The 13793-nt window shown below is 49.1% G+C and overlaps 1 protein-coding gene across 1 annotated transcript in view; it reads left to right on the top strand.

The window, feature by feature from the left end:
* The window catches only part of DDX31 (DEAD-box helicase 31), a 71810-nt gene that overhangs the window by 15678 nt on the left and 42339 nt on the right, over positions 1-13793 (top strand). The window contains exons 8-14 of the mRNA XM_036262124.1: positions 1002-1043; positions 1816-1880; positions 3329-3448; positions 3574-3680; positions 5091-5326; positions 6033-6209; positions 9647-9706. Of these exons, the coding sequence (XP_036118017.1) occupies positions 1002-1043; positions 1816-1880; positions 3329-3448; positions 3574-3680; positions 5091-5326; positions 6033-6209; positions 9647-9706 (807 nt within the window). The remainder of the gene's footprint in view (positions 1-1001; positions 1044-1815; positions 1881-3328; positions 3449-3573; positions 3681-5090; positions 5327-6032; positions 6210-9646; positions 9707-13793) is intronic.

A 13793-nucleotide genomic window follows, 5' to 3' on the forward strand; every position in this document is an offset into this window, starting at 1 on the left:
TCTTTTGTCTGGTGTATTTTATTTGCCTACAGAGGCAGTTTCAGACGAGGGTATCTGTTTTCTCTGTCAGATGCAATCACTTCCCTGTAGAGACTTGACCGTGGCGATGGAGGTTCCACTCAGCCTTTGACAGCCTGTGGAGCCCCATCAGCTCCGTCCATTGAAGGAGCAGGCAGAAAGAAAGCTATTAAAATTTTGACAGCAGCACACTGGCTACTTCCTAGGATGCTTCGTGAATACTGAACATATGGAAACTATACACATATCTTTGGTCAAAGGGATTATAGACAGACTCTGTGTGTGTGTGTGTGTGTGTGTGTGTTACATGCCCCTAGTGGGAACCGAACCGGGGACTCTCTGGTCCACAGGCCAGTGCTCAACTGCTGAGCCAAACTGGCCAGGGCTGTACAGACTTTTTTGATGGTTAATGGTTCTGACCTCGTTCATTTTCATTTTCTCTGGTTTCCATTGGGCTTGTTGGTTATTCTTTCCTTTAATGGATTTGAGGAATGGCCACCTTTCAGTCTTCAGCTGTTGCTCAGCCGTGGCATGTTCCTGGATTACAGTCACATCACCTTTAAAGTTCCCAGAGGCCAGCCCGCCACACCACAGTTCCAGTTCACCCTTCACACAGATTCCATCTTTCTCCTTCCAGAGAGCCACATTCCGGTCGGCTCCTCCATTTTCTTCCATTTTGTGCTCCAGAACTTGTACTTTCTGTAGCACTCTAGGAATTTGAGCCAGCAGAGGGAGCACAAAACACTGTTTTTGGATCCATCTAAGAGGTAGATGTGGGGTGTGTCGGCCCACACTCTGCAAACCGAGTTTTCTTAGCCTCCCAGTCAGGTCTGTTTGCGAGTCGATTCTGTGCTAGGATTTCTTTCTTCTTAGGTCTGAACTTGCGGGCCAAGTGTGGGTACTGATCACTTCACATTGTCTAAATTTAACAAAAAAGGAAGGCTAGAGAGATCTTGCTCATTATAACTTTTTAATATTTTCAGCTGGCGTTACAAAGCTTTGACACTTTCCAGAAACTGCTCAAGGTAAGGCACGTCAGGAGTTCAGTTTTACCTTGTTTTCTTGGCTTTTTGAGGAAAGAGAAATCTTAAGTCTTTTTTTTATTCTCAAAGAACTGGGAATTAGTCTCATTTCCCTTTTCCCGCTGGATGTCTCTGCTCTTCCCAGGTATAATGTGCAGATTTTTACTGATATAAACCTTGCTAACTACCTGTTTTTAGCTTAGCAAGATTACTAGTGTTTTCTGGTGCTTAAAGGTTTATAATCTAATTATAGTCACCAGTAAGCCATATACAGACATTCACAGGCACAGCAGCCTCAAGCTGGTGAGGGTAAAGCAACCTACAGTGCTTTGCGTGGGGTTTAAGGAAGCAGAGCGAGGCTCCAGGCCCTAGCTGGCTAGCCCACCAGTTAGGAGGAGAGCTGCTCTGCCTCGTTGTCATGGGGGGGGGGGGGCGGGCTTGCGTTTCATCTGAACCCAGGACAGAAGCAAGCGATGGGATCACTGAGTGTGTGTTCCAGGCCCACGGACAAAGGCAGAGAAGCTACTGAACCATTTCCAAAGCTGCTGTTTCTGTCTCAGTGTTGGAGGTGGTGACATAACCTTAATGCAGGCTATTGCTGAGAGGGACCCTGCATGTGGCATTGCCTAAGAATCGTGTCTGCACAGTGACAGCTTTTACACCAGAAGGAAGCCTTAGTGCCCCTCCCGACTCCTGGGAGGAGAAGGAATTGGGACTGTGTCTCATTTGCAGGAAAGGGGCTTTGCACTGATTCTGATCTGATGTCTTTCTGTAGCCATTTACCTGGATTGTGCCTGGAGTGTTAATGGGAGGAGAGAAGAGAAAATCAGAAAAAGCCAGGTAGGGGGAGGTTTGTTTGTTAATCCTTCTTTGAATCTGTCTGTCCTGCCTTCCTATTCAGTAAGACTTGGTCCTTCTAAACCTGGAGAGAGCCTTGTCTCCGGTTGTGCTCCTAGTCCCATGTGTAGGGACAGATTGAGTCAGCAGGGAGCAGTCACCTCTAGACAGTGCTGTTTTTTAAAATATTGATGAACCTGCAGGGGGCTCCCTTCTGATGTGGTCATGACCTTCTTAACTCTATCCACTCCGTCCCCGTGGTCCCCCTTGTTTAGTGCACATCGCCCTTTTGGGTACATTGGGAGTTTGGGGTTTTGTTTTTTCTTAATAAAAACAAAATCATAAGCTTACATAATGCGTTTGCATCTTGCTTTTTACACCCAAAAACATGGATTTCTGATTCTGTGTTAGAACTGGAAATGGGTGTCAGTAGAAAATTGTTGTGATAAGTAAATTCCAAATTGTCTGCATTCTTTTAAAACAATTTTTATTGTATTAGAGCTGGGTCCATTAGTAGTAAGACCCAGCTATGTGTGGTCTGTTCCTGAGGAGTAAATATTAAAGTGGAAACATGAAAATATTGGCGCGGGTTAGGCTCAGCTGTGAGAAACAGCGGCAGCAAACAGCAGTGCCCCCGCCACGTGGGAGTTTTGTTTTCCTTTCACACTTAAGCAGCCTGACGGCAGCCCATCCAGGGCTGGCGGGTGTTCCAGTGTCAGGACCCAGGCTCCTCCTCTTTCTGGGCCACTGAGCGAGGCTTCCGTCTCCAAGGTTCCTGTCACATGTAGTTCCCTGCGGCAGGAACAAAGATAGGCAGGCCTCCTCCCCCTACAGGTTCTTGTGGGATTTACGTCTTCTCTTTATCCCTTTATCCTGTTCTAGAACATAGGCCGGATCATACTTAACTGGGAAGCTAGAAAATATACTCAGCTAGAAATCAGAGGCTTTTATTACCCTGGAATAATGGGATAAAGGGTGTTTGGGGAGTCATAAATTAGATTTATTCTACCTAATGTATGGGGGCAAAGCTGAGCTCATTATGTGGAAGTTAGAACAAGGATTCAGTATAAGAAAAACTTTCTGGGACACTGATTCAGGTAAGAGGTTCCCTGGCACAGAAACCTTCAGGAACAGGCTAGACAGCCATGTATCTGGAATGTGCTAGAACGATTCATGGACCAGGTGAAGGGCATAGGGTTACATAGTAAAGACTTCTTTTAAAGTTAAGGAATCTTTTTATGATTTTAATATAATTGCAGATCTTAACAATTCGATTCTGTAGAAGAGAGAAAAGTTTAAATTATCTCTGTGTTCACTTGTCATTATGTTTGTCGTGATTTCAAGCTGTGGCACATGGGCGCTAGACAGGAGTCTGTCTCCTTGGCCTTTTTCCTGTGTTTTCTGTTAACGGTCGTGTGACTTACTTTCTTATGCTGTATAATTTTAAACAGGCTCCGCAAAGGAATCAATATCCTCATCTCCACTCCTGGACGTCTGGTGGATCATATAAAATCCACCAAGAACATTCATTTTAATCGGATACGGTGGCTGGTTCTGGATGAAGCCGACAGGTGAGGCTGCTCTAACAGCATGAAAGGCAGAAAGAAAGGCCTGTTTCTGTCTCCACTGCGACTGAAGCCCCCAATATTATGGTCAGTCTTCATGTAGATTAAAATTTCTTTTCTTGAAACCACAGAATCTTGGATCTGGGTTTTGAAAAGACGATCACAGTGATACTCAATGCTATTAATGCCGAGTCTCAGGAACGACAGAATGTCTTGCTGTCGGCGACTCTCACGGAAGGTGAGCTGAATAGGTGCTTTTTGTTCTGAGTGCAGAGGATGGACCCAGCTGCAAGGGGCCTGTGTGCTGGCAGTGGCTCTCAACCTCGGGAAGGGGCAGCATCTCAGGACGGCCTCCAGGGTCCTTCCTGCACCAGCCTCACTCGTCCAGCAGCCTAGACTGCTGCGACCCCCAGGGCATGGGCGAGGACGAGAGGGCAGGTCCCAGGTCCAGGACTGCCAATAAGTACAGTGCTGCTGGTGCTCACTTTGGGGTGGGGAGGAAGAGGAAGGCTGACTGCCTCCTCTCTGTGCTTTCGTGAGGTTTCTGTTGCTGCTGTAACCCATCGAGAGCAGGGCTCTGGTCCTGGCCACGATGCCCTCTCACCCAACTGCGGTTTGTTTGTTTTTTACCTTCACCAGAGGATATTTTTCTATTTATCTTTAGATAGAGTGGGAGTGTGAGAGAAGGAGACGAAGGGAGAGAGAGAGAGAGAAACATCAACATGAGAGGGACACATTAACTGGCTGCCTCCCACATGACCCCGACCAGGGCCAGGGACGGACCGCAGCCAAGGTACGTGCCCTTGACCGGAATCAGATCCGTGACTCATTGGTCCATGGGCCGATGCTTGAACCACTGAGCCAAACTGGCCAGGGCCCACGTGCAGTTTTCAGTGTAGTCACGCCTTTCCTAAGGCGGTGTTGAACCTAAATGTATATGCTCTTTGAACTCGTTTCGGGTTTTCATCCTCACGAGATGGAGGTTCTCAGCTGGCTTGCATAGCTGGGACACTGGGCTCGGACAAGGGGCATCGCCCTCCTCCAGAACCCACAGCAGGTCCTGTCCCAGCAGCGGCACAGCTTCCGTGCTCTCGGGTCCACGTCACTCATTTCACCGTCCGTGTTTTGCATGCACATAGCAGCTTCATCGCTGCGACGGACCAGCAGTTCTGAGTGTATTTCAGATAGCATTAAAGGGACGAGCCATGGAAAGGGGATTCTGTGCTCGAAAAGTTTGGGAAATGCCACACATTGCCTCCTCTTGGGAATTCATGGTGTGCCTTCACACAGTAAAAGTCCTGAGAAGGCCTGCAAAACCTTACGATAGAATTTATGGAACATTTTTATCAGGGTTTTCATAACTTACTTGACCATAGGAAGTGGCGGACAGACATCTGTTAATGTTCCTTTCAGTGGTTTCCCGCAAGTGTGAGCTTAGAAACGCCAGTGGGGGTGAGTTTTGGGCTGTGGGAAGACACTAGTGCGCTCGCCCCACCAGATCGACAGCCGGGCAGGTCAGTGCTGGCTCTTGGTGGCACCCGTTGGGAGTTTGCTAATTCGCCAGGATGTGTGGTGTGTCTGAATGTGCATATGGGACCAGTTCCAAGGCGTGTGCCTGTCATCTCTTGCCTTTTTCACGTTTTCCCAGGTGTAACACGGCTTGCTGACATCAGTTTACACAACCCAGTCAGTATTTCTGTCCCGGATGAAAGCCTATGTCAGTTTGACCTAGAGGACAGAGACATTTTTGAAGACTGTGATCTACAAACTAGCGAAGAGCTGGACGGCTTTGCAATTCCGGAGGGTCTGGAGCAGTACGTGGCTTTGGTTCCCAGCAAACTGAGGCTGGTCTCCCTGGCGGCCTTCCTCCTGCAGAAGTGCCAGGTAGGACTGGGGGCCAGACCTGGCTCCACCGAGGGGAGCGAGTGGTGTCGTTTGGATCAGGCACTGGTGGCAGTCAGTTGAGATGCACGCACACAGTCGTCCGACCTAACTGCGAATGTACACTTGAGTAGGGTCAGCCAGTGGTTCTAGGATTGTGGTGAGAGCAGAGGTCAGTGACTGTTTGCCATTATGTTCAACTTGAAATCTGCCTTAAGTATCTTTCCTGGGACCAGTGTTGGAAATGTCACAGGTAGTAGGAACGTGCTAGATGTGAGACAGCTAGGGGCCTGCACTTGCACTTTTGCAAGATGCCAGTATTTAGATATTTCTTTGCTCGTTTCATATGGCACTTTCTCTGGTACATGGGGAAACAGTAGGTGGAAGGGCTTAAGAAGGAAGCGCCAAGGTGCACTGTATGTGTCTGAGCTGGGTGGTGGTGTGCGTGGTGAGGCCCCAGCGAGTGAACAGTGATGTACAGCTGCACCCTAACTCGTGCTTCTGGGTGTGGGAACTTGATACGGTTATAGCTGTCATTTCCCTTTCCTGCCTCGTAGCACGCATAGCAGTGTTATTTTAAAAAATAACTCAAAGTCGTCTGTCACCTGTTTCCAGATGGGGGCCAGCATGACCGTATTTTACAGAAATACTCATTTCAGTGTCACCTAATAAAAACATGTGGTGGTTTTTCCCCTTTGTATTGATGCAGTTTGAAACTGACCAGAAGGTGATCGTCTTTTTCTCAAGTTGTGAGCTGGTGGAGTTCCACTACCACCTCTTCCTCCAGACCTTGCTGAGCGGCTCAGGGGCCCCAGCGCCAGGGCAGCCACCATCTGCCTGCACGCTTTTGAGATTCCTGCGGCTGCATGGCAACATGGACCAGGAGGTGAGCAAGCCCAGGTCCTTCCAGCTGAATGTGCCCTCCAAGGTCACCACTGGCTGCCACCGGGCTTGGGCAGGCGTCGCCTGGAGTGGGCAGCCCATGGGAACTACTGGAAGCAGTCACCCTGCCCGTGGGGTGTGGGCAAAGGAAGCCTATTGTTCTGCTCGCCTGCTCCGGGAGCTGGGCTCATCCACCTGAGAGCTCACAGGCCACTTGGCCTGCATCTACCTCAACCAGCTGTTAAGGCGACAGAGCACCACTAAGTAGCTGGCACCAGGGAAGGGTTTTGCCTTTTTAGTACCCAGTGTGTAATTAGGGCTTGATGTCTTCAAATTAAGAGCATTAATGGAGCTAAATTGTGGCTCCCATATGGTACTGCTGAGCGTGACTGCTGTCGTTGTCAACAAGATGCAGCGCTCGCTCTCAGCACTTTTGGGCGAGAGGGTCTGTGTGTCTCAGCTCTGCCTCGGCTTCGAGTCACGTTTTTGTTCAGGAAGAAGAGGAGAACATTTTCCTTATTTTAGATTCTTAGCTATGTAACTCAGTTCACTGCCTGTAAGTAGACCATCCACTTAGGGAGTTGGGTGGCGTGCAGAGTGGGATGAAGTCACCGAGTTGTGCAGGGAGGGACGGACAGGGCCTGAGAGCTGAGCCGTTTTGTCCTAGAGGCTGGGTTACAGGCAGCTTAGAAATGAGACGGAGTAAAGGAAAGCCAGAAATCAGGGTAAGATTGGACTAGAAGCAGCTGTAAAAATAGTAATAGTTTTAGAGCTACAAGAGACATTAAAGATCATCAAATCCAGTTCCCGTTTGTTTTTGCTTTTTTGTTTTAATAATTCAGGAAATGGAGGTTCAGAAAAGCGAATTTGCTCAAGGTCACTCAAGGACATAGCCAATTATTTGCCACAAGATTATGTAGAATTTCCTGAACATTTCAGCTTTTGTGATTTTTATACGCTCTTGGTTTTTACCTTCTGGATCCCTGCTTTAGTCGATGTTGTTGATTTGATGATGCAGTACCACTTAGGGCGTTTTCTTTTTTGTTTGGTCAGTTTCCTAGCCCCCTGGGCCTGCTGTCACGAGGCAGTGTGCACAGCAGACGGGCTGGCGGAGCTGCGTGTGGGCTCGAAGGTGTGGGGATTCGAATAGATCACACAGGAGACTCTCTACTTAAAGTAGTTCCACCTCCCGTCCTAATAGGCTGGCAGTCTCAGGTGTTTATGGCTGTGTGTTCGGGGACAGATTCCTGGTTCTAGTCCTGGCTCTGCTGCTGACCGGCTGTGTGACCTCAGAAAAGCGTTTGACCTCTTGGTGCCTCAGTTTCCAGGTCTCTGAAATGGAACTAATAGTAGTACTTCATGTGGTTCAGACGATTGAGTTTATGCAGATCAAGTGCTTCACGTAGGGCTGGCACATAGTGATTGCTCAGTGACTGTTAGGTACCATTATCATTGTTATTTCTCCTTCAGGAATAGTTCATTTCTTTCAGTTCAATAATTGTTGGTATTTTGCTTACGCTGTTTTGTTAAGTAGCCTTCTAGCCTCCCCAGGAGACAGGTAGAAGGTGGGAGGGAGTGTCTGTATCTCATCTGGTAGATACGAGGATGAGTATCTTGTCCCAGACTTAGCTGAGATAGTCCATCACATACTCCTGGCCACTGTTGCACGTGACCTGCGGTCCCTCGAATGATTGACACGACCCCAAGTGTGGGCATTGGAGAGAAGTGACGGTTTGAAGCTGCTCTCCAGTGGTTGTGAGGAAAGCGCAGGAGCTGGGTCTCCTCCTCTCCCCACCTCTGGACGCGTCACGGACAGGCTCCGAGATGTGCCCCCGCTTTCAGGAGCTGCCCTGGTCTGACTGTGCGATGCAGCCTTAACGCTGTCCCTTATAAAGGCCGTGCAGCGAGCAGGGCAGAGGCGGTCGTCCTCGCGAGGGTCCAGCCACAGATTCTGGAACACAGCTCCCTGGGCTCAGGCATTAGCCCAGCCCTTTACTGTGTGCGGATCCCTGGGCATGTTCCTCAGCCCCCGTGCCTTGGCTTCCCCGGGAGGGGGTGGGAGCACCTGCTCGGAGGGCTGCTGTGAGGATTAGGGCAGTGCCCACGTGTACAGCGTGGGCGGCGTCTGGTACCGGCAGCGCTCAGTGCACGATGTTTTCAGTGTCCACTGTCCTAAGTGAGGGTCCCTTGGCGACATGGTGGCTGTGCCAGAGTGCAGGGAGAAGCTTCATTTTTTTTCTTTTTATCCTCACTCGAGGACATTTTTGCATTTATCTTCAGATAGAGTGGGCGGGAAAGAGGGCGGAAGTGGGAGAGAGAAACATTGATGTGAGAGAGACACATCGACTGGTTGCCACTCGCACGACCCAACCAGGGCCGGGGACAAACTGTAACCGAAGTACATGCCCTTAGTGGGAACCAAACCCAGGACTCTCTGGTCCGCAGGCCGATGCTTTAACTGCTGAGTCAAACTAGCCAGGGCTCTTTTTTTCCAAATTTGTAGTAATTTTGCTATTTCCCTTTTTTTGTTGTTGGGGTCAGATGGACATGGCTGAGTCTCAGCTGCTTGTGAGACTAAGACTGTGGCTTTGCAGGTTCCCCCAGAAAGCCTTTAGTATGCACTCCTTTTGGTCCGTGAAGTCTGACTTTAGGAATTTACCCAAAGTGAATAGTTATGCCCACATGACTTACCTACAGAGACGTTTGTCACAGCTTGTTTGTAGTAGTAAACTAGGGGTCACAGCCTCAGTTGCCAGCAGTGGGTATCAGCCACCTAAATGGTAGCGCATCCATCCGGCTGGATCCAGCTGTGTTGTCACAGGAGAGAGGGTGTGGTTAGGGTGTCTGTCGTCATGTTGTGGGGAGGTGTTCGTGTTTGGTTGGCACGTGACCCGAGTGTTTGCAGTGTTAGTGGTTCGGGCCATCTTTTAGGAGCCCCTCCTGGGTTTGTTTTGCACAGGAAGGCCCAGAAACAAGGGTTACCTTGCTGTGTTTTGAGTGGTGGGATATTGCGTTTTCTTCAACTTAAATATAATTTTTCTACAGTTAAAATACCTGGGTTTATAATTTTTAAATAATTTTTAAAAAATTAGTTCTTAACAAAATTTTGCTGCAGGAAATGTGGGTTATCTTCGTTCCTCTCGCCCACCTGTAGGAAAACGTGCCCTGTGGGCTGTCCCCGTCCCCGGGTGGGCTGCTCTGGAGGGAGCGCCCAGCCTGACTGCTCTGACACATGCCGTCCGGCGCTCTGTGCTCTGTCAGAGTCCAGTCCTGGGCCTGCGGTGCTGTGGGATGTGAAGACACACTGCTCCCTCCTCCTTGCGAAGCCTCTGTGTTCCGTGCCGAGTCCTGCAGCCGCAGAGAGGGGACCGGGAGGCCATGGGCGCAGCCTGCCCGCTGGGGTCGGCCTCCGAGCTGTAAGGCTTTCTCGTTGCTTTGTAGGAAAGGACAGCAGTGTTCCAGGAGTTCTCACGAGCCAGAACGGGCGTCCTCTTCTGCACGGTACGTACCAGCCTGCTCCAGCTGAAGCTTGAACTCTTCCGTAATTGGCGGTTGCATTTTTTTTCTCTTGACAATTTGCCTTGTGGAAGCCCCACAGACACTGGGCCTCGTGGTGTGGCTGGTCCCTTTGCACTTCTGGTTGGTCACCTGACTTTGTCACAGGTAGCCACTGCCACTGTGCAGAAGACTCAGCAATTTGCTCACTAATAGTGACAGCTGTTGGTCTGAAAACGTGTGAATCTTGGTGGTTTCTATTCACCAAAAACTTGTAAATTACAGCTATCGGGAGTAATTAGAGCTGAGAAAGTCTTTCCGCAGCAGGATCGCTCTCCTCACCTCCGTTCACCTCTCCTTGCGGGAGAGCAGGTGCACTGGGCAGAGTTGGTCTGCTATTGTCTAAAACTCATTTGCCCTGAGTTTCAGGCCTCCTCCCGCACAGCACTGACCTTTTGAATGCACGTCTCTCGTGCTTTTTTGAGATGGAAGGTCAACTTTTGATGGTCTCTGGGATGCACTTCTCCTTAGTTGTGGCTCACTCCCAAGATGAAAATACCTTCCGTTTGCTCCGTTGTGGGTGATGCAGCTTAATCCCCGACTGAGTCCCGACATCCTTGTCTGCATGGTAGTGAAAGTGTACTGTAAATGGGGTAATCCTGTGGCCACGTGCTGGGCAGAGACAAGCGTTTAGCTCTTTAAACACCTGGCTAGGCCTCTTGAACGCAGTTACTTCTGTGGAGCTCCTACTCTGTATTCAGTGCAGGGGTGGGGAACCTTTTACTGCCAGGGGCCATTTGTTTGTTTGTTTTTAATTTGTTTTCTTTATTGATATTGGAGAGGAAGGGAGAGAGAGAGAGATAGAAACACTGATGAGAGAGAACATCATTGGCCTCCTCCTGCATGCCCCCCACTGGGGATCAGGCCCACAACCTGGGCATGTGCCCTGACCGGGCACTGAACCGACGACCTCTTGGTGCCTGGGTCGATGCTCAGCCACTGAGCCACACCTGCCGAGCATGCCAAGGGCCATTTGGATATCGAGGGCCATACAAAATTGTCAGCTTAAAAATTAGCCAGCTATATTTGGTGAGGCTGATTTGGTGAGGCTGGTACTGATTTCGAGGGCCTCATGTGGCCTAAGGGCCGGCTGTTTCCCACCCCTGCAAGTTAGCAGTTGTTTTCTTCCAGACAGAGTGTATGGGTGAGTGCTACTGTCTTTCTTGTGCATGGTCATACATAGGACAGCATGCCGGTCCCATGTGCTGATTCTCCTGTGTGGCAAACGGCGGCTGTGCCAACCATGGTCGGTCAGAGCTGAGAACAGTTACTGCAGACTGCTTGCCTCATCTGGAGGTCCGCGTCTGACCAAGTAGTCCTCTCCTTCAGAAGCCCATCCGCAGCCAGGTGTTTATGTTTGCTCTAAAACTGTCTTTATGTATTTATTTAAATCCTCAGTCGAGGATATTTTCCCATTTATCTTAAGATAGAGTGAGAGGGAGGGTGGGAAGGAGCGAGAGAGACATTGAAGTGAGAGAGAGACATCAATTGGTTGTCTCCTGCAAGACCCGGACCAGGGACCCTGAACCACAACCAAGGTAAGTGCCCTTGCCCAGTATCGAATCCGCAACTCTTTGGTCCTCAGGCCGACGCTCTAACAGCTGAGCCAAACTGTCCAGGGCTCTAAAACCATCTTTAAAGGTGAAGACGGGTCCAAGTAATTATCTACTCGATAAAGAAGTTTGTCAGAAGTCCTTGTCATGTCCGATAGTACTTTCTGGAACCAGAGCCCTCCTGTCTCCTCTTATTCCTTACCCTCAACCAAGCAAGCTCCTCTCTCAGCTCCTGGAATGTGTCATTCTTGCTTTTTCTGGCCTTGGGGACTTGGTATATGCATTCCCTCTGCCTGGAACACCCTACCTTGACTTTGACTAACCCCTGCTTAGGTGTCAGCTTAAAGCTCGTTTTTTCCGGAAATAGATCCCCCAGTCCTTCCCTATGAGGCGTTCCTAGTTCTTACCAATGCTCATCACACCTGGGCTAGGTGTATTCCCACTGATGATGAGTTCATGAGGACAGGGACTGTGTTGTTTGCAGTTCCGTCCCAGTGTCTGGCACAGAGCAAGCGTGCAGTAGGCACTCTGTATTTGTGGATTAAATGTATGGACAGTTAGGGCCCAGGCAGGACACTCAGTGTGGAGAACCACCAACGTATGCCTCTTTCTAAAGGCTGAGACGGCTGACATTAATATACTTGCTCCTTGGAAATAAGTTCACTTTTCATACGTGTCGTGTTACCTGAGGAATGAATGTTCTACATTGTTTACATTGAAACAGCTGTAGAAACCTCTGCTGGAGTTGGGGTGAGGATGGGAAAAAACTGTTTCATCCTTGACCCTCAAGATGCTGGATTTGTCCCTGGTGAGGAATCGTCATGGTTCTTAGTGTTGGTTTTTAAAAAAAATTTTTACTTTTTTATTGACTTTAGAGAGAGAGGAATGGAGAGGGAGAGAGAAACACCGATGAGAGAGAACATTGATTGACCGCTTCCTGCATGCCCCCTACTAGGGATTTGGCCCACAACCTGGGCCTGTGCCCTGACCGGGAATCGAACTGGTGACCTCTTGGTGCGTGGGTCGATGCTCAACCACCGAGCCACACCAACGGGCTTAGTGTGGTTTTATAACATGGGTGAGCTCTGAATCTCCAAGAAAACTCTCAAGTATTTGAAGTTCAGTTTTTTGTTTTGTTTTGTTTTCTTCATGGAAGAAAAGATCATTCCTTCTGAAATGTAATTCTCAGGGGATCAAAACATAGAATGACTTTCCTTGCTCTGTCTGGCTGCAGGCAAGTGATACCAGCTAGACATAAAGTGCTGTTGACTTGGCAAAGCTCTCACCCCACCTTCCGTGCCCTGCCAGCCCTGGGCGCTGTGTGGAAAGCAAGCTCTCACTTGCCCACAATCTGATTTCTCTACAACTTCTGGGCGTCTGCTCGCTTGCCGAGGTCAGTCCACTAGACCAGTCCTCTCTAGTGTCATCCGTCCTTCCTCTGTGGTGACGGTCTCTGGAGAGGGCTGGGTGGGCCTCATCCCCCTTCACTTCTAAGCAGGACAGAGCACAGGCTCCCTGTGCGGGTTCTTCATTCACTCGCTCTCCTTCCACTGCGGCGTGTTTGCTTTAGCCTGACACCTCTGGTGTCTGAGACCGTGGGGAGCACACGGCACGCTGTGATAGATCACGCCTGGGTGGGGGAGAGACTGTCATCCTGCCTCCTCTTAGGCAGCCTGTTGCTTGCCAGGTTCTCTGAACGCTCTCCAGGAGCCTCCTTAGTGTTAATGAGGAGCGTGGGCCACGTCAGGACAGGCAGATGGGAGCTGCATCTCCGGATAAAGAAGCATGGTGGTGTTACTGTTGTGTGGGGATTCTCCCCCTTATCTGCTACCTTTGCCATTTTGATTTATCATCCCAGGGTCCTTTTAACAAGGCCAGAAGACTGAGTGTCAGCATGAAAATGTGAGAATTATGGTGTAACCACATAAAAGCTTAGAATTAAACTATTTTCTTTATGCTAGAAATGCCTCCCTGTGCCCCGTCTTCCTCCCTGCTCTCTTATGTTACCAGGAACATTGAGGACGTGTGTATGTGTGTGTGTTTTTTTCATCTTGATTATAAACATCTAAAAACAAGGATCTTTTCATTTCATGCACCAAAATCTTCCAGGACCTGGCACCTGGCTCTGTATTCAGTGGGTTCTCAGTAAACACGTGGCCATGTGACATGGAGTCCAGACGGAGGGAGAAGGGCAGGGAAGACCAGTTTTTGGAGGCAAATCTTTATACATTTTAAGTGTAACTTGTGTTCTCCAGAAAATTAGATCTAAAAGCCAAGTTAAGAAGGGAGCAATGATTAGCAGGAAGGAGTCATTTGAAAGTTCAAAGCCCACTTTCCCAAATGGATTTAAGAAATCAAAGGAATCAGAGATAAGGTACTGAATTATCTACAACATGGTTTTAATACCCTTGTTATGTTGATGAGATGTAATAAGAAATACCACTGAGAGCCTGGAAAGTGAATTTCCCATCTGCCTCTGG

The sequence above is a fragment of the Molossus molossus genome, unplaced genomic scaffold, assembly GCF_014108415.1.
Source record: "Molossus molossus isolate mMolMol1 unplaced genomic scaffold, mMolMol1.p scaffold_m16_p_14, whole genome shotgun sequence".
NCBI lineage: Eukaryota > Metazoa > Chordata > Mammalia > Chiroptera > Molossidae > Molossus > Molossus molossus.